The sequence below is a fragment of the Archocentrus centrarchus genome, chromosome 4 (assembly GCF_007364275.1).
Source record: "Archocentrus centrarchus isolate MPI-CPG fArcCen1 chromosome 4, fArcCen1, whole genome shotgun sequence".
In the NCBI taxonomy this organism is placed as follows: Eukaryota; Metazoa; Chordata; class Actinopteri; order Cichliformes; family Cichlidae; genus Archocentrus; species Archocentrus centrarchus.
In genome coordinates, this window is record NC_044349.1 from 15,925,841 (window position 1) to 15,944,531 (window position 18,691).

General features: G+C 39.5%; 1 protein-coding gene across 1 annotated transcript; it reads right to left on the reverse strand.

Moving 5' to 3' along the window:
* Positions 1-2,279: 2,279 nt before the first annotated feature.
* Positions 2,280-4,678, reverse strand: b3gnt7 (UDP-GlcNAc:betaGal beta-1,3-N-acetylglucosaminyltransferase 7). The gene is given in 4 exon segments (XM_030727828.1): positions 2,280-3,534; positions 3,537-3,659; positions 3,662-4,568; positions 4,571-4,678. Coding segments are annotated over 4 exon segments (1,245 nt in total). The 3' UTR covers positions 2,280-3,427.
* Between the last annotated feature and the right edge of the window lie 14,013 nt (positions 4,679-18,691).

Consider the following 18,691-nt stretch of genomic DNA (forward strand, 5'->3'; position numbering starts at 1 on the left):
GCTGTTTTCCCCAGATCTGTTCGAACTCTAGGTACATCAAAAAGCAACCATTTAGAGGAGTGTAGCTGGTAACTATTGGTACTAGGACAAAGAAGGGTACAGAGGTAAACTGGAAGTTTACCTCAAATGGCTTATAGTGTAGAGTATATTGTAAACTGGTTGTATAATCCTTATACAAACACTGTGGTTGCCTGCAGTCTCATAGATTAGGTGGTGATCATATATTTGTGTTTGAAAGGAAAAAAAATCAGCAGACAAAAGCATCACATTTGGACACCAGGTTGTTTGTAGGTGACACCGGTTCTGACGTGTGCCATGATATCCGTATCTGTATTTGCAACCTGTTGGCAGTGATGATAATTTAGTGACTGGTGATCACTGAGATAAAAGAATTTCCTGTGCTAACTGAATAGTTTCTTTGTGTGTCAAGGATACATCAGTTTACATATTTGAGAGAGACCAGGCAGCAGTTTTAATTTATAAATATACTTAAATATGATGGCATGCCTGTTTGGTATGTAATAGTATTGTCCTGATGCCAGACACTTTTTTTTTCAATTTCTAATGTTTCTGTTGATATATATATATATATATATGTATATATATATATATATATATATATATATATATATATATATATATATATATATATATATATATATATGTGTGTGTGTGTGTGTGTGTGTGTGTTGTACAATCACTACCATGTCTGTGCTGATACTCCAAAGGCCTTTGAAGAAAATAGAGGGTTAGTGTGAAGGTTTGCATCCCCATCCACTGACCCCTTGACCATGCAGACATCAAAGCTTCCTCCAATTAGTGTTAGCAAATATATGGCTCCTGCTCTACAGGCAGGCTGGAAAACTGGCTGCGTACTAAGCATACAGCACTCGTTTCCCAGCACAGTGATGATAGTCACTGTGCTGGGAAACTCACTTTACATTAGAGTAAATGTTGGCTGGTTGGCTATTAAGGCAGAGAGGTGCCTCCTCAAACATCTCCACTGACTTGGACTGTGTTGTACAATCACTATTTACTGGCATCTGCGTAACCTAGTTGTCACTGCCCATGCTGCCAGTATCTGACCCCTAATCTCATCCCCCCAAGAAACAGTGGAAATTAAAAGCTTAAAGCTGCTTCTTACTACTGCTGTGTTCCATTGTTCTGGTCAGATGATCTTGGCATATTCATGTAAATGAAAGGTTGACAGATATGTTGTCAGGTACACTGATACAGCAAACCCACAATAGAAATAATTCGGCTCATTTCCTTCACTGGTTTAACTTCCTATCACTCTACACTGTGCTTAACAAAGGGGAAAGAGATCAAGTTTGAGCTGTGCTTTCTGTGTTGGTAAGTGTGCCCTCATGAAACACTAGAAGATAGAAGATAGATTCTGTCTCTGCATGGCTTCTATTGTCTTTGCCCTGAAAGAGATTGTGGAAGACAAGAGGGTATTTGTTTATTTTGGCAATGCCCTCTTTATCTTTTTGGGACAGCTCAAAGTCCCCACAGTGTAACTGCAACAGCCTTAGCAAGCATACTTTTGAAAAGTCATGCAGTATTAAGAAGGGCACACTTAACAGAAACAGTGTGAAATGCCACACTTAGTGCATTTCTGAAGCCAAATGCAACACAGGAAGTAGAAGGACAAAGTTAAGTGAAAGCCTGAAATGTTTATATTTTTTGAGATCCTTTCCACCGTCTGCTGGGGACAGATCCCTTGGGGGTTGTGTCAGGAAGGGCATCCTACGTAAAAATCTGCCACATCAGATATGCGGAGCTACCTGCTATGGTGGTCCCTTGTGACTAAGGGAGCAGCCAAAAGTAACATTTTACCAGCATCCTCATAATCCAGCAGCATAATTTAATTAATGAATTAATTAAATTAGCATAATTTAATTAATGAAGTTATTTAAGTATAATTAAGTTATTTTACTGGAAATAGAAATGGATTGGGATTCATTTAGGGCTGTTCTTGCCTTACTGACCATTCAAAGTGCTTTGAACACAATGGTAGATGATCTAGGACAGATTTTGGAAACACAACTATATTGTCAAGATGTTTATTTACAAGTGGCATTCTCTGTACATGATGATTTTTACATAAATTTACATATCTAGACATAATCACCCGCCCTACCACAATCAGCTTATGGTCATTTTACATTCCTTTAATATCTTTACGTGTTTTAAATGAAACATAAAGCCCCCCCCCCCCCCCCCCCCCCCCCCCCCCCCCCCCCCCCCCCCCCCCCCCCCCCTTTTTCTTGGGAGACAATTAAATTAACATATCACATGGTCGTACCAGCAAGAATTTTAGTTCACAGTGTCATATTAAACCCCTCTACCAAATTCATGTCAAGTATATCAGCACATTCAAATCCAAGGACAGTGTGTGTAATAATGTGCAACAAGTGTTGTTGTTGTTGTTGTTGTTGTTGTTGTTTCCTCTGTAGGTTATGTCTATATGCAGTAGATGTCCAGATCAAGTCAGTAACATTTAAAGCAATGAGTGCAAGGACTTCTACAATACAGACAGTGAATAAAATTTTACTTTAGGAGCATTTACTGCATAGGAAGAAAAAGATACGATGTAATACAAAAGTGACAGTGAAGAAAGAGTTTCTGCCCAAATTACTGAGGTAGAGAGAGTTGCTTCTTCTTTGCATGGCATACGGATGCAAGTGAAAGCAATGTGCAACACTGCCAGAGTCTTAGTAGAACTGCAGGCTGTGCAACAAGTGTAGTGGCTTTCAGACCCCAGCATCCATTAATATTAACTGCCCTTATATTGTCGATATCCACCCAAGCAAACATGATTTCCCATGTTTAATAGAGTAAATAAAACATATTTTTTGTTCACCACTTGGCATCACAACAAATTTTCACATTAGTGGGTTCAGTATCATCTGTGATTTTGTGACAGATCACTGCCACAAGACTTGTCTTCTGCTTCATGAAACTTCGATCTATGAAACTATTAGATCGAGGCAGAATTATAAAGAGGAATAAGTCGCCTATCATTAAAAACTTTCTTTTTTTTTTACAAAAGAATAAAATACCATTAACTTAAAAACTGTCTTCCTTAGTATGCCCATCGGTTTAGAGTGTAATTTGGCTTTCTCAGAGTCTGTGTGCTGAGTGTGTTAGTCCTTAAAAATTCCAATATAAACACACAGTTCTAATTCAGTTTAAAGAAAATAATTTTATAATTTATGTCTGAGGGCACTCTTCCAAAAAATTGCACAACTGCTCAGAAAACTGCAAATTCAAATATTGTCCGGGCCCACACAATATAAACATCCTGGAATAGCTCATAGAGTTACCAGGAACTTCGGCGCTCAAGCGCCTCACTTCCTGTAAGCATTCACCAAGATAAAGCTCAGCTTGTTGGTGCCGGTATTTTCCTGGTGTTCTTGACAAGCTATAGGATCTTGAACCTTTGTGAGCAGACTAGGTCTCTGTTGACCAGATTCCACATGTGCAGGAGGTCTGACGGGAGCAGCTTGTGCACCACAATCATGTTCTTAAGAAGCAAGGTTCCCGGTTCAACTTGCTGCTCTTATTTTTCACCAGGCCAAACGTCTTAAAGGCGTTGTGTTTAATAGGAGTGATCTGAAGCACCTCCAGACACATGCCCAAAAAGACATCATCAATGGGTAAAGCTCCAGAATGTTTGCGGCCCAGTGAAGCCTACTCACAAGACTCCCACTCATCAGAAAACCCCCTCCACCTGCATATGGAGGGTAGTGTGTCTTACTATACAAAGCTTGGGGGACATAGTATTTGTTCTCCTTTTTACGAATGGGCTTAGCGTTGAAAATCACATCCCCAACAAATAGGTTCTTTCCATGCTTGGTGTTTTCCAAGTATTCAAAAATGTTATTCACACTGACAAATACATCATCATCCCCCTTGAAGACATAGTTCACGTTGGGGCAGTAAATATGGAACCACCTAAGGAAATGGGTCTCCTTGAGCGTCAGGTTGAAGAAGCTGTCTAAGAAGTCCCACTGGAGAATATCCTTGTAGATGAAGTCTTCATACTCCACAAGTTTCTGATGGTTTGCTCTTTCTGCCTCATTGGAGGGCTTACCGAGAAGGAAGAGGGTCTTTATCCTTTTGCCGTGCACTGCCTGCTCTTTGCCCCATGTTTTTCGGATGACCTCCCTGCGGTCGTGCTGAGTGGCCACTGATTTGATCACCATCAGCAGATTCACATCCCCTGCACACTTCTCTGGGTGGTTGAGGGTCATAGGGAAATATCGGCAATGTCGATAAAGCAAAAATTGCTTGAAATTTTCCTCCAAGTTCTTGAACCACCCCTGGCTAGAAAAGTTGAAATTGGCACTACAGTTGGAACTGGTTACATCCCAAGTTCTGGGACTCCCGTTTTCAGGGATTCTGAGCTCCCATGGGGCTGTCAGAGCTTTAGGCTGTGACTGATAGTTGCCAGACTTCCAGAAATTTTTTATCCCCTTGTATGAGTCAGTTTTCTCTCCAAGAGCAGCTATAAATCCTTCTCCCTGAGCAGCATTCATAAGAGTTTGCCTCTCCAGCTGAAAAGGAGCCCCATGCTGATGCTCCCTCTCTGGACAACAGTCAGCGCAACCACAGCCAGGAAAAACATGACACTCACCCCTTTATATACCTTCCAACGATCTCTGCTATTCATCCTTGGGGGAAGACAAAAATCACAGGATTCCAGTTAGAAACATTTAAACATTGTTATTGAAGATCATATCCAGTGATATCTCTGGATACAATGTATATCCAGTGATATACATTGTATCCTGAGAAGCCTTCAGGTTATTGTATCAGACAATGAGATTTTTTTTTTCTTGCATGAATTTGTGGATTAAAAAATGACAGATGTATATTTTGGATTATTGATTTAAAAAAAATGTATATTTAAGTATAAAAATTCTCCAAATTATTAAATAACACAGTTGAAATTTATCCACATTACCCACATAGAAAAAAAAAAGACTATCAGCATAACCACACACACATACAAGAGCTCCAGAGATGTATTTGTTGTTTTGTGTATAACCAAATATGGAAAATGTTGTGAAGAAAAGCTGACAGTATAAGCATAAATCCATTATATATCAAGTTTGGTTTCTCTGAAATTATTTGCATTTACAACGCTTTGTACAGCAGGTCAAATAACTCTAGCTGCGTGATAAAATGTAGATCTTCCCTCTTTTAAACCCGTGGAGGCGTCACCTTTATCTTTATTTTCTCGAAAACAAATAAATTCCAACATAGCTATGTACGCTGGTAGCGTGGTTTTAATAAAAGTAACAGTCATTAAAAAAAAGGTACAGTTAACCACCGTAAGTGTTTGTCTAGGTTGGGGAAGGGGGATACTTTGAGTACTTCAGATCTTATGCCATACTAAGGCTCCTCTTATTCAGTGAGACTGTACGAGCCCCTCTACCTTTGAAGAAGATCACACCCTCCCCTCACCCTCAGTCTCCTGGAACTGTAAGTGGACATACAGCTGGAAATTACAAACAGGTGTACATGTTGTTGTTGTTGTTATAATAATAATAATATTAATGTCTTTGAATCTTCATAATCTTCATTTAAAACAATTATGCGACTTGATAACCTCGCCGCGCTTTTACCCGCATCACCTTGAAACTAAACTAAATTAAACGCTTTGCTTTTCTTTTGTTTGGTTTTTTCAAAAGCCATTCCAAGCATTTTCTTAACTTAAACTCGTGCGCAGTAATTTCAAAAGCATTTTTTAAGTTGCCTGACGGGGTTAAATTAGACTATAAAGACACAGAGTCAGTCCAGTGAAAAACTGATACTAGTCTACAATAGTAAATTGTTAAATTATTATTTAAAAGGTGCCACTCACATTTTCCTCTTGTGTTCTGGACGCTCTGCGATTATCTGCGGTTAAAAAAAAGAAAGAAAAAAAAGTGGAACGACTTTGCTTACGTATCTTCCGCTTCTGGACAAAAAGTTAAAATAATCCTTTACAAGCGCCTTAAAGCATTAAGCGCTGTGTGAGGAGCGAGCTTAAAGGTTTTCAGGCACCGTGGGGCAGATGTGCGCTCTGTGATCTGTGTCGGAATCTGCGCTCAAACGCAGAGATCCGCTTTTAAAAGCTCAGCCGCTGTTACGTAGGCTAGACTACATACACAATAGTTAACGAATGAGCGGAGAGAGGGATGCATTGTGTGAGCTACAAAGGCGCGACAGACTACTCAATCGTCAGTCGACAACCCCTGAGACGAATAAATATTACATTTCTTTTTTCTTCTGATGAAATAACTGAACATTTTCTTTTACCTGCGCAGATGTCGCGTCTATGAAGAGGATGAAGAGCAGAAAGGTTGGTCAGATGACATACCTGTAGAAGTATGGAGATGGCTAGGAGAGAGGGCAGTGGAGTGTTTAACAAAATCCTGGAGATCGAGAGGATGCCTGGGGAATGAAGAGGAGGTGTATTGATACCAATTTTCAAGAATAAGGGTGATGCCCAGCAATGAGCCATACCATGAAAATATGGTAAAGGGTTGTTGAAGCGAGGTTAGGAAGAAAGGTGGCAGCAGTATGGCTTCATGTCAAGAAAGAGCACTACAGATGTGGTGTGCTTCGAGAGCACTGATGGAGAAGTATAGAGGTGGTCAGAAGGGGAGGTGTGTTTTTGTGGATCTAGAGAAATCAAATGATAGGGTGCCAAGAGAGAAGTATGTGAGGGTGGTGCAGGACATGTATGAGGAGAGCAAGACAGTGGTGAGGTGTGAGGTAGGACTGACAGATGGGTTCAAAGTGGGGGTGGGATTGCATCAGGGATCATCTCAAAGCCCCTTCTTGTTTGCCTTGATGATGGACAGGTTACATGATGAGGTCAGGGTGTAGTCTCCGTGGACTATGATGACATTGTGATCTGTAGTGAGAGTAGAAAGCAGGTGGAAGGGTGAAGATGCAAGAAGCAGAGAGCTTGAGGGCAGGTGAGTTTAAATACCAGGAGTCAACAAACCAAAGCAAAGCAGTGCACGAGAGAGGTGAAGAAGAGAGTGCAGGCAGGGTGCGGTGGATAGAGACGAGTGTCAGGGGTGATTTGTGATAGAAGGAGAGAAGCAAGAAGGAAAGGGAAGGTAATGAGACCTGCTATGACGAATGGTCTGGAGACGGTGGCACTAATAAACAGCTGAAAATGCTAAGATTTTCATTGGGAGTGACCAGGATGGACAGGATTAGAAAGAAAGCCAGGCATTTGTACTGAAATACTTGGAACCAGTAAATCTATTCTGGTTTTGTTAAACTCTTATATATATATATTTCAGGAAATATTCCTCATTTTGCTCATTATTACAGTGCTTAACTAAGGCATCTTTGAACAACCACAAAACTCATTTGTCAAGGTCTAATCTCCACTTGTGCTATTTTAATGAAATGCCCAAGATATCAAACATCAGACTTCGGTCTTCTATATTACTAGCAATCATTAATTTTGATATTCACATGTTTGAACTTTTGACTTTTTAGCACTTTTTATTTTTAGTCTACTTGCTGTATGACTAAATCTGATACACTCTCCAAAACCATCTCACTCTTTTCCAGATATACACAGAGAACAGCAGAGAGCACTGAGGAGGGCTGGAGCAGGTTATCAGAACTTGATTTCAAATGAATGCTATGTTGCTCCATGTTTCTTGCGTGTTTAGGTAGGTAGGCTGGCAGTTCTTTGGCAGCATATTTCCGATACTGTTATTAATAGGAATGAAGTGATAGGTACACATCTACGGAAGAGGATTAGGGCCACTATAAAAAAAAAATGGGGCATTGGAAAAAAAACAAAAAAACAGCCAGAATTGTGACTTTAATCTCAGAATTCTGACTTTTTTCTCAGAATTCTGACTTTAATCACACAATTCTGACTTTTTTCTCACAATTCTGACTTTAAAGTCAGAATTCTGACTTTAATCTCACAATTCTGACTTTATTCTCAGAATTCTGACTTTAATCTCAGAATTCTGACTTTATTCTCACAATTCTGACTTTAAAGTCAGAATTCTGACTTTAATCTCACAATTCTGACTTTAAAGTCAGAATTCTGACTTTTTTCTCACAATTCTGACTTTAAAGTCAGAATTCTGACTTTAATCTCACAATTCTGACTTTATTCTCAGAATTCTGACTTTAATCTCAGAATTCTGTTTTTTAATCTCACAACTCTGACTTTAAAGTCAGAATTCTGACTTTAATCTCACAATTCTGACTTTTTTCTCACAATTCTGGGTCTTTGAAGTAATCAGCTTAATGACAGAGACATGCAGAGGCGTGCAGTTGGTGAACCAACCTGTGGACGGACAATGGCTGATTTAAGTGAGTTTCTACGTGGGCGAGGGGTGCCAGAAGACACCATATCAATAATGGAAGAGCAGAAGGTGAGTAACAAAGACAGTTTGTCGGCTGGCACTTTTTTCTCAGCAAGTTACCATTTGTTGTTAGCATGTTTGTTAGCTTATAATGTTAGGCAAATAGGCCACGTCTCACATTACTTCAAAGTCGGCGAATTGACGGGTTTTTGAGTATTATTGTATTTCTTTTCAGTTTGAGCTGAGTATGTTTACTACGGCAATTAAGCAGCACATTATGGGCGCTAGCCGTCTGCTAATATCAGTTTAAGACTGTTCAAGACTGAAATCACAATTTATACTCTATGCTAGCCTAACTCTCAGCACGGTTCTAGTCAGCTGCACCGGGCTGAGAATTTCACCGGTTCGCTATTGGAAGTGATCGCTATGACCACAATTACTTATCAAGCGGGGACTAGCGCTTAGCAAGTGGTTGTATCCCGTCCTTCATCAACCGATCAACGTATACCACCGGGGTGTGAAATTCTTCTAACTAGAATTCTGTGTCAGTACTATAGAATATGGAAATAGGAGGCTACACTCACTCTGCACTACAACTAAAAACAAGCTTAATGTTGGCTATGTTTTTAGCACCCTGAACTTTGACCGCGGGGTCATGTGACGTCTATTCGCGCGACCAATGGAAATGTAGAATGACTGTTACCGGGCGTATTGTACACATGAAGACAAATATAAATAAATACATATATAATAATAAATAACAGAATAATTCCGGCCAGCAAACACTAAACCATTTGCTCAATGGAACTCTGTGTACACATGGTTATCTACTGTAGTAAGTAATTGTGGTCATAGCGATCACTTCCAATAGCGAACCGGTGAAATTCTCAGCCCGGTGCAGCTGACTAGAACCGTGCTGAGAGTTAGGCTAGCATAGAGTATAAATTGTGATTTCAGTCTTGAACAGTCTTAAACTGATATTAGCAGACGGCTAGCGCCCATAATGTGCTGCTTAATTGCCGTAGTAAACATACTCAGCTCAAACTGAAAAGAAATACAATAATACTCAAAAACCCGTCAATTCGCCGACTTTGAAGTAATGTGAGACGTGGCCTATTTGCCTAACATTATAAGCTAACAAACATGCTAACAACAAACGGTAACTTGCTGAGAAAAAAGTGCCAGCCGACAAACTGTCTTTGTTACTCACCTTCTGCTCTTCCATTATTGAAATGGTGTCTTCTGGCACCCCTCGCCCACGTAGAAACTCACTTAAATCAGCCATTGTCCGTCCGCAGGTTGGTTCACCAACTGCACGCCTCTGCATGTCTCTGTCATTAAGCTGATTACTTCAAAGACCCAGAATTGTGAGAAAAAAGTCAGAATTTTGAGATTAATGTCAGAATTCTGAGAAAAAAGTCAGAATTCTGAGATTAAAGTCAGAATTCTGAGAAAAAAGTCAGAATTTTGAGATTAATGTCAGAATTCTGAGAAAAAAGTCAGAATTCTGAGATTAATGTCAGAATTCTGAGAAAAAAGTCAGAATTGTGAGATTAAAGTCAGAATTCTGACTTTAAAGTCAGAATTGTGAGAAAAAAGTCAGAATTCTGAGATTAAAGTCAGAATTGTGAGATTAAAGTCACAATTCTGGCTAATTTTTTTGTTTTTTTTCCAATGCCCCATTTTTTTTTATAGTGGCCCTAATCCTCTTCCGTACACATCTGTTAGCTCATTGAACTTTTTATTTTGCCCTCTAGTGGCCACAATCAAAAATGTTGCAGCTTTAAGTAAAAACAAATATAAGGAGAGTGATAATTGCTCCAAACATGAAAGATACAATGCAGAAGATATTTACAACTAGAAGCACTCAGAGAGCGCAAACCTCCGCCAAGGCCATAGGGTCATTGACGCTGTAATACGTGTATCTAAATACTGTGAAATAATCTTTCATCTTTCCCAGACAACAATAACCTCCTATCCTGCAATAGTGAAGAATACTTAAAAAAATTCCTGGATCCAGATCGTGATCCGGATCACCGCCAAAATTTAATCACTTCTTCCTCTTGTCATTTCCAACCACTCCACAAAATTTCATCGAAATCCGTTCATAACTTTTGGAGTAATCCTGCTGACAAACAAACAAACAAACAAACAGACAGACAGACAAACAAACCAATGCGACCGAAAACATAACCTCCTTGGCGGAGGTAACAATTAATAAAAACTGACTTAAACTGTAAATATTTTGGAAAACGTAGCTTTTTTGATGTGTTTTTGGCCTTTTGTGAACGCTGTTTCAGGTCGCTGAAAACTGAGTTTTTTGAAAAGCTCCTTCTAGGGCGATGATTTTCAGGAACAGTTTCTGCATTTACATGTGGACAAGGAAACAAAGACTTTTTTTTTTTCACAGAAAACTGTCTGTTGTGCTCTTGTTTGCATGATGTAGTTTTCTTATGTGGCATTTCAGACCGGTGTTGCGTGAAGAAAAGTGCAATGTCCTGATAAGTTCTCTTATGTTTCTGTAGTTTTTATAATCTTGTGTAACAATGAAGAATGGCTTCTTCATTGTTACACAATGGAAAAAAGGAAGAAGTGAGAAAGACTCACTTCTTCCTTTTTTCCTCTTGGCATCTGATTGGTCAGCATTTCTACAGAATTACGGTTACATCACCACTTGTTGCTTTGGCACGCTCTTGACACTGTCTTTCACGTTTTCATGTGCACAGATATATTGTGGACAGTTCCGGTGTGGAAAGGATTTTTTTTTTAATTAAAAAAAAAACACTGCAGAAAATTCCCTTTTTAAAAAATTATTGTGTAGATATGGATGTAGCTATTAAAAAAAAAAAAAAAAGACAATGAGTTGATGCCCAAAATGTGTTTCAGTTGTCTTTATTTTAGGTTTATATAAACCTTTGACATGTAGCATTAGCTTCCGGGAAGGGTGAAATAAGTAACAGAGCTACAATGATTGACTTAATTATTAGTAATATTGGTTTATGAAATGCCACTGGCATCAGAGGAGGTCTGGGGGTTAATGAGGTGTCACAGACCAAACTGCACAGGTTTTTTTTATCACGTCTGTGGCCTTTGGCAGTCATCGTGTTACAAATAATTTTTGTGTGTCCTACTGTTTAAACCATTCTCGAGGAAGGTTGGCATTTTTCGATAAAAAACATTAAAGCATAATTACTGTGAAACAAAGGGAGAAATCACAAAGCCAGCACATTTTTACAAATTTTCTGCAGAGAAGCTTTTATTGTTGGGGGGGGGGGGGGGGGGGGGGGTGAGTTAGGTTTTATTCTTAATGTCTCTCCCAAAATAAGAACAGTATAAGCAGCTTGCAGAGGTGTCAACATCACAGTCCCACTTAACTGTTGCTGTGGCAAACTGTGTGCTTCCGCCTCGAAAGAACAACAAAATGTCTCTCTCTGTGCTTCAAAACAGGAATTTTTTAATACGAACACAGCTGTGATCCAAAACCTCTCCTTCCTCTCCTTCTCTCCCCATTTCCTGGATCCAAAAGTCATCCTTCTCAGGGCCATGTGCATCCTGTTGCCTGCTGGCTGTGTTTTTTCCGTTCTGATTTTTTTTTTTTTTGTCCCCCCTTTATGTGGATTTAGTCTACAGCAGGTCTGCAGAGGAGTGAGGTGGCCATATAACAGTACCTCATCTTTCCCTTGGCTGCTCAGCTGACAAAATACGGTGTCACAGATTGCAGAGACATCAGAAAAATGCAGCTCAGGGAGAGACAGCGACTCACTGACGTGTGTCAGGTTGACACATTTGTGGTTTCTGTATGGATCACATAGCTACTAATATGTGTAATAACCTGCATGCAGTTATCAGCCCACAGAGAATTATCAAAGAAAACAATATTGCAATAAGCTCAGTAAACCAGTAAATCTAATTCTAGTAAAAGGTGAAAAGATGCTACATGATTAGGATTTAAATCTAATGATCAGCCCAAGTCAGAGAGCCTGTTTCAAACAAGCAAACCTCAAAGCAAACTTAATGTTAAGACCAGTGTTTAAAGGATTAATGATTACTGGAGTAGATGGAATCTATTTCCTGACACACAGGTGCTCATTTATAAGAACACCCTTAAGTTTCATAAGCTAGGAAAGAGTAATCGAGTCGTTAAATATTTGTCCTTATCTATTGCTTAATTTGACCCTCCCTTGTCACACCTGTTCCTCCGGCAGGCAACCCAGCAGCAATAATCTTGAGCTCGACAGCTCTTTTAGCAGCTCATCTGTTGCCGTGCAAAAAAGGAAGCCTGAGGAGATTTTATCTTTCCTTCTTTTGCACTCAGTGATCACTTGAGATTCTTTCTCTTGGAAAGGGGCGATACAAGTAAGAGGGTGTCACCAGGCTGTGTTATGAATGCCCCTTTCAGCCATGGCTACAAGTAAACACCAGACCCCCTTGATAACCAACCAGTTACTCAATGTTTTTTTTTTTTTTCCATGCTTTGCCAATTTTGCTGACAAAAGTTTCCACCGAGACTTTATTAGAGCTGATACACCTCCTGTTTTGGTTCAAATACATGTCTCATTTAGACCTACGGAAGCGTACCAATGGGAAAGTTGAATGAATGACAGGATTTTTTTTTTTTTTTAAACTGCGTTTTCAAGGCCAAGTTTGAGCTAAGACTACAGCTTCACCCCAGACCGTGCCTTCTTACTTTTACTCTCTCATTGTAATTGTGGTGTGATGAGTTAATTCCTGCAGCCAAACAGCTGGAAAAAATAAAATAAAAACACTAAGTGGTACTTGACAGTTTGACCCACTGATCTTGTGTCCCTCCATGAGGTTTGGCTTCTCAGCTGCCTTTATGTTTGTAAATGGGTAAATAAGCCACTCTAAAATGAAGAGAGTGTTTTCTGAAATGGTGTTTGAGGCGGTTAACAATAGATCCTTAAATTCAAACCCAGAAGTGCTGGAGTCACCAACAGACAGGTCCCTTTTAGTGCCTGCAGATATCAGCAGTGACAGTTAAAGTGTCAGTTTTACTGTGTGTTTTTCCTGTGTACACACAATAAAAGTGTAAAAGTGATTTCATTCTGATGGTTAAAGATTAATTCCATGTAACTAAACAGGTGAATTCATTCTTTAGTGTCCACCGCACAAATGTTTCTGTTAATATGCAATGAGAATGATCTTATCTCCCAGAATCCTATGTAATCCAACCGCCCTCCAAAAAAAAAAAAAAAAAAAAAAAACCCCACAGAGCTTCAAGTCTTTGACAGAGCAGCTGTGGAGGTCGACTTCATCTATCTGTTCAACGGGACTGGACAAGAGGAAGCAGGAGGTTTGGGGAGACACTGAAACACAGTCTCTTTTCGGTTGGCGTCACCTTTATCAGAAAAGCACATGGCTCTCTACTGATAAACACAACTAAAGGGGGTGGCAGTGATCCTGATGACATATAGGGCTATTTAGCAACAGAAGCATTTAACCTTTGAGCAGAAAGCTACAAAAATACTTTCTCAAAATATATATAATATTTTTTAAAAGAGACACTGTTGAAGCCAGAGTCTGTTTTAAGCAAGAAAGTCAGAAATGTCTTAATGTTCACCTAAGTATCCATTTGATAGCTTTCCATATCTGTTAGCCCCATCCCCTGGCTGTTATCAGTGCTTTTGTTATGACAAAAAGCAGCAGCTTCCTCTTCATTGCCATTACAGCTGGCCAGTTCCAGCATGACTGAAGCTTTCAGGGTTACATGGACACCTGGCCGAGTGCGTCAGTCTGTCACGTGCGACCTGTTTCCTCACATTGTGATCATCCTCACTGGCAGCTTCCACAATGTTAACTGCTGCATCACTCAGCTGTCTGGAGACAGCATGCAAGCGGTATATTTGTGATCGCAGGAAAAGCGCAGGTGTATGAAAACCACAGTCCTTTGAGGTTAAGGACCCATCCTATTGTACTGTTCACCCAGCTTCATCTCTGTGCTGTTAACACATCCATAGGCCACAAACCAGCATATGGCAACAATGATGCCATTAGTTAATGGTTAACTCAAGTATAGTGACAGATACAAGGCTTAATAATAGGGCTGGGACAGGACGCAATTTCAGGAGGAAACAGACCAACTATCTGGCAGAAATGAGTCATAAGAGTTCTGACAGTGACCTCAAATACTAGATATTTTTTCACAGGACTATATATCTACCATTTGAGGTCACTGTCAGAACTCTTATGACAGTGACCTCAAATGCTAGATATATAGTCCTGTGAAAAAATATCTGACCCCTTCCTGATTTCTTAGTTTTTTGCATATTTGTTACCCTTACACATAGGCGTATTGGAGACAAGCGCATTTGTATGGGGTAAGATACTGCACGCGCAGTATGACGTTCGATAGTTAGAGGTTTGTACTTGTAAATTTGTGATTTGTACTTGTATTGTTGAGAAGTTGTAACTTTGTAACTTGTACTTGTAAATTTGTGATTTGTATTTGTATTGTTGAGAAGTTGTAACTTGTACTTGTAAATTTGTGATTTGTATTTGTATTGTTGCGAAGTTGTAACTTTGTAGATTGCATTCGAAATACAAATCTTATATTTATGCACGTTTATTGACTTACATGTACGAATTTAGACTCCTTACACATACATTCTTTTTGACAGTTATCTTACCCCATACATTTGTCCCACCCAAAAATTACACCGCGGAAGAAGAAAAAAAAAAAAAACTAAATCTGTAACTCGCGTAGTTTTATTTAGCGTCATGTTACTGCGCTCCCCCCGCCCCCTCTCAACAGTGTGTTTGGGAGGTGGGAGACAGCGGCAGGAGTCAGAAACTCTTTTGAATGAGGTAAAACAGTCTGTCGGGAACGTTGCCGTGAATATGGTTGTTTATAACGTCTTGTAGTCAGTTTACTTTCATATATAGAAACCAAATCTTTTTGGTTCAGTCATCTTAATCCTGGGATGGTCACTCGTCCAGTATTTAACTGCTAACTTTGTCTAGAAGTTAGCTACATGAGCCAAAATGTTTTGTTATCTCATTTCAGCACAATGCCACCACCAACTAAAAGGCTGAAACAACACAGGACTCACTTTGTTTTTTTAAAAAGAGTAACGTCAGTGTGAGTAACAGTCACACAACACAAGGGCAACACCTGATCATAATTTATCAAAGTGTATGACAGTATATTAGATATGTGTAATGATATCAGGAGAATTGTAGTACACAGAGTAATGACTCAGTTGAATCAATGAAAGGTGGAGAGGCTGAAGAAGCTCAGACAAGGTCTTAAATTAGTGAAATATGTATTAGCCTCTTATTACTTTTAAATATAAAACTAAACAATCTGATCATAAGAAGAACTGGTTCAGGGAGGAGATAGGAGAACCAAGTGGAGCTTCAGGGCGTGAGGTCAGGATTAAAAACCATATTAATTATAATAGATCCAGAAAGAACAGGTGAGGACTGATGTCAGGTTGAGTTTTTTTTTTCCAAGATAAATTTTCAATAATGTTTTCATTATTTCCACAGTACTTATAAGAGTATGGGTTAGGTTATGTTTAGGTTGCCAGGTGAAGTACAACACCCCACTAGAGTTGGTGAAATGCTTCTCCGTAGTGACCAATAAGTGGATTTTTTCTTATAAAATGAGCCACCTTTAGGTTCAGGAGCTGTACCTCATCTCTGAAACCATTTTGTATGTTTAGGAGCAGCAATGCAGGGGCAGCACAAAGGAGAGGGTGGTACAAGGCTTGAGCTGAGGTTTTAAAATAAATGTTTTACTGTAAGGGTTATAGGTGAACAGAGTTGACAGCGTATGAGGTGTAATGTATACATCTTAGGGCTGGGCAATAAATCAATAGCAATTTGTATTGCGATAGATCAATATAGCATTTTTTTATGCTTTGCTCAGAGTATTTATCGATCTGTTGGGTTTCCGATATGCGTCCCCCCCAATAGTAAACTCATTCCTAAGCCCTTGCCCTTACTTGTTTCAGATCAAACAAATTTTAATATTGCACAAAGATAACCATAGTAAATACAAAATGCAGTTTTTAAATGATGATTTCATTTATTAAGGGAAAAAAGCAATCCAAACCTACCAGGCTTTATGTGAAAAATTTACTGCCCCCTCCCATCCAATTGTTAAATCATGAATTAACTGATTAACCACACTGTCAGAGTTCAGTTTCACTAGCCATACCAGGCCTGATTTAATCAAGAAATCATTTAAACAGAACCTGTCTGACAAAGTGAAGACAACTAAAAGATCTCAAAAAGCAACACAGCATGCCCCAATCTAAAGAAAGCCAATTCTAAGGCTTTGGGACTCCAGTGAACCCCGGTGAGAGCCATCATCTATGAATGGAGAAAACTTGGAACAGTGGTGAACCTTCCCAAGAGTGGACGGCCTACCAAAATTATTCCAAGAGCGCACTGAGGTCACAAAAGAACCCAGAACAGCATCTAAAGAACTGCAGGTCTCACTTGCCTCGTTTAAGATCAGAGTTCATGATTCAACAATTATAAAGAGCCTGGGCAAAAATGGCGTCCATGAGAGAGTTCCAAAGAGAAAACTACAGCTGGCCAAAAAGAACACAAAGTCTCATCTCACAATTACCAAAAAAAAACAAAACATCTCAATGATCCCCAGTGATGATCTTTGGGAAAAATTCTGTGGACTGACAAAAGTTTTACATTTTGGCAGATTTGAGTCCCGTTACATCTGGCATAAAACTAAAAGCATTTTATAAAAAGAATATCATACCAACAGTCAAACATGGTGGTGGTGGTGTGATGGTCTGGGACTGCTTTGGTGCTTCAGGACCTGGGCGACTTGCTGTAATTGATGGAACCATGAATCCTGCCTTCTACCAGAAAATCCAGCCATCAGTTCATGCCTTGAAGCTCAAGTTCACTTGAGTTATGCAGCAGGACAATGATCAGAAACACCCCAGCAAGTCTGCCTCTGACAAGCTCAAACAAGAAATCCAAACAAAAAACAAAAATGAAGGTTTTGGAGTGGCCTAGTCAAAGTTTGGACTTAAATCTGATCAAAATGCTTCACCATAACCTTAAACAGGCCATTCATGCTCAAAAACCCGCCAACGTGGCTGAATTTAAGCAATTCAGCAAAAAATTGTACAATAACTGCAAAAATCTTAGAAACATGGTGTCTAACCAGACACTTACTCTGGATGGCACTACCTTGGCCTCCAGTAACACTGCGAGCAGGATATGTCCTTCAATACACATAATAAACAAATATGTGGGAGCGCTTTTTTGCATTTGCGCAGCATCTCTGAAATTAGAAACATCCTGTCTCACAGCATGATGCTGCAAAGCCAGTTCACACATTTATTACTGCTAGGCTGGACTATTTAATTCATTATTATCAGGCTGTCCTAAAAGCTCCCTGAAAAGCGTTCAGCTGATCCAAAATTCTGCAAGTAGAGTCCTGACAGGGACTAGAAAGAGAGAGCATATTTCTCCCATATTGGCTTCTCTTCATTGGCTGCCTGTTAAATCCAGGATTTAATTTCAAATCCTTCTCCTCACATGCAAGGCCTTGAATACTTTCCTCTCAGACTACTGGCTTACTTGTGGTTCCTAAGATACTTAAATGCAGAATTGGAGGCAGAGCCTTCAACTTTCAGGCCCTTCTTCTGTGAAACCAGCTCACAGTTTGGATTTGGGAGACTGGGGCAGTTTCCATGATGAGTATTTCTTTATCACTGTCTATGTGTTTATACCCCATTCTGCATTTAATCATTATTATTATCATTATTAATCTCTTGCACTCTTCCACAGTGTCTTTTGTCCTGTCTCCCCCCAACCGGTTGCAGCGGATGGCTTCTCCTCCCTGAGCCTGGTTCTGCCAGAGGTTTCTTTTTGTTAAAATTTTTTCTTTCCCACTGTTGCCAAGTGCTTGCTCATATGGCCCTGTTTTAATTATTGGGTTTTCTCTGTAATTATACCTTACGTTATATAAAGCGCCTTGAGGTGACTGCTCGTTGTGATTTGGAGCTATATAAATAAAATTTAACTGAGTTGAATTTAAGAGTGGGCCAAAATTCCTCCACAGCGATGTGATAGAGTCATTGTCAGTTATCATAAATGCCTGATTGCAGTTCTTGCTGTCAAGGGTGGAAATCAGTTTTTGGGTTTAGAGGGCAATTCCTTTTTCACACAGAGCCAGGTAGGATTGGTTAGCTTTTTTCCCTTATTAAATAAAATCATAATTTAAAAATGGCATTTTGTTTTTACTTGGGCTATCCTCGTGTAACATTAAAATTTGTTTGATAATATGAAACATGCCAGTGTGGCAAATATGCACAAAAGGGCGAAATACTTTTTCATAGCAC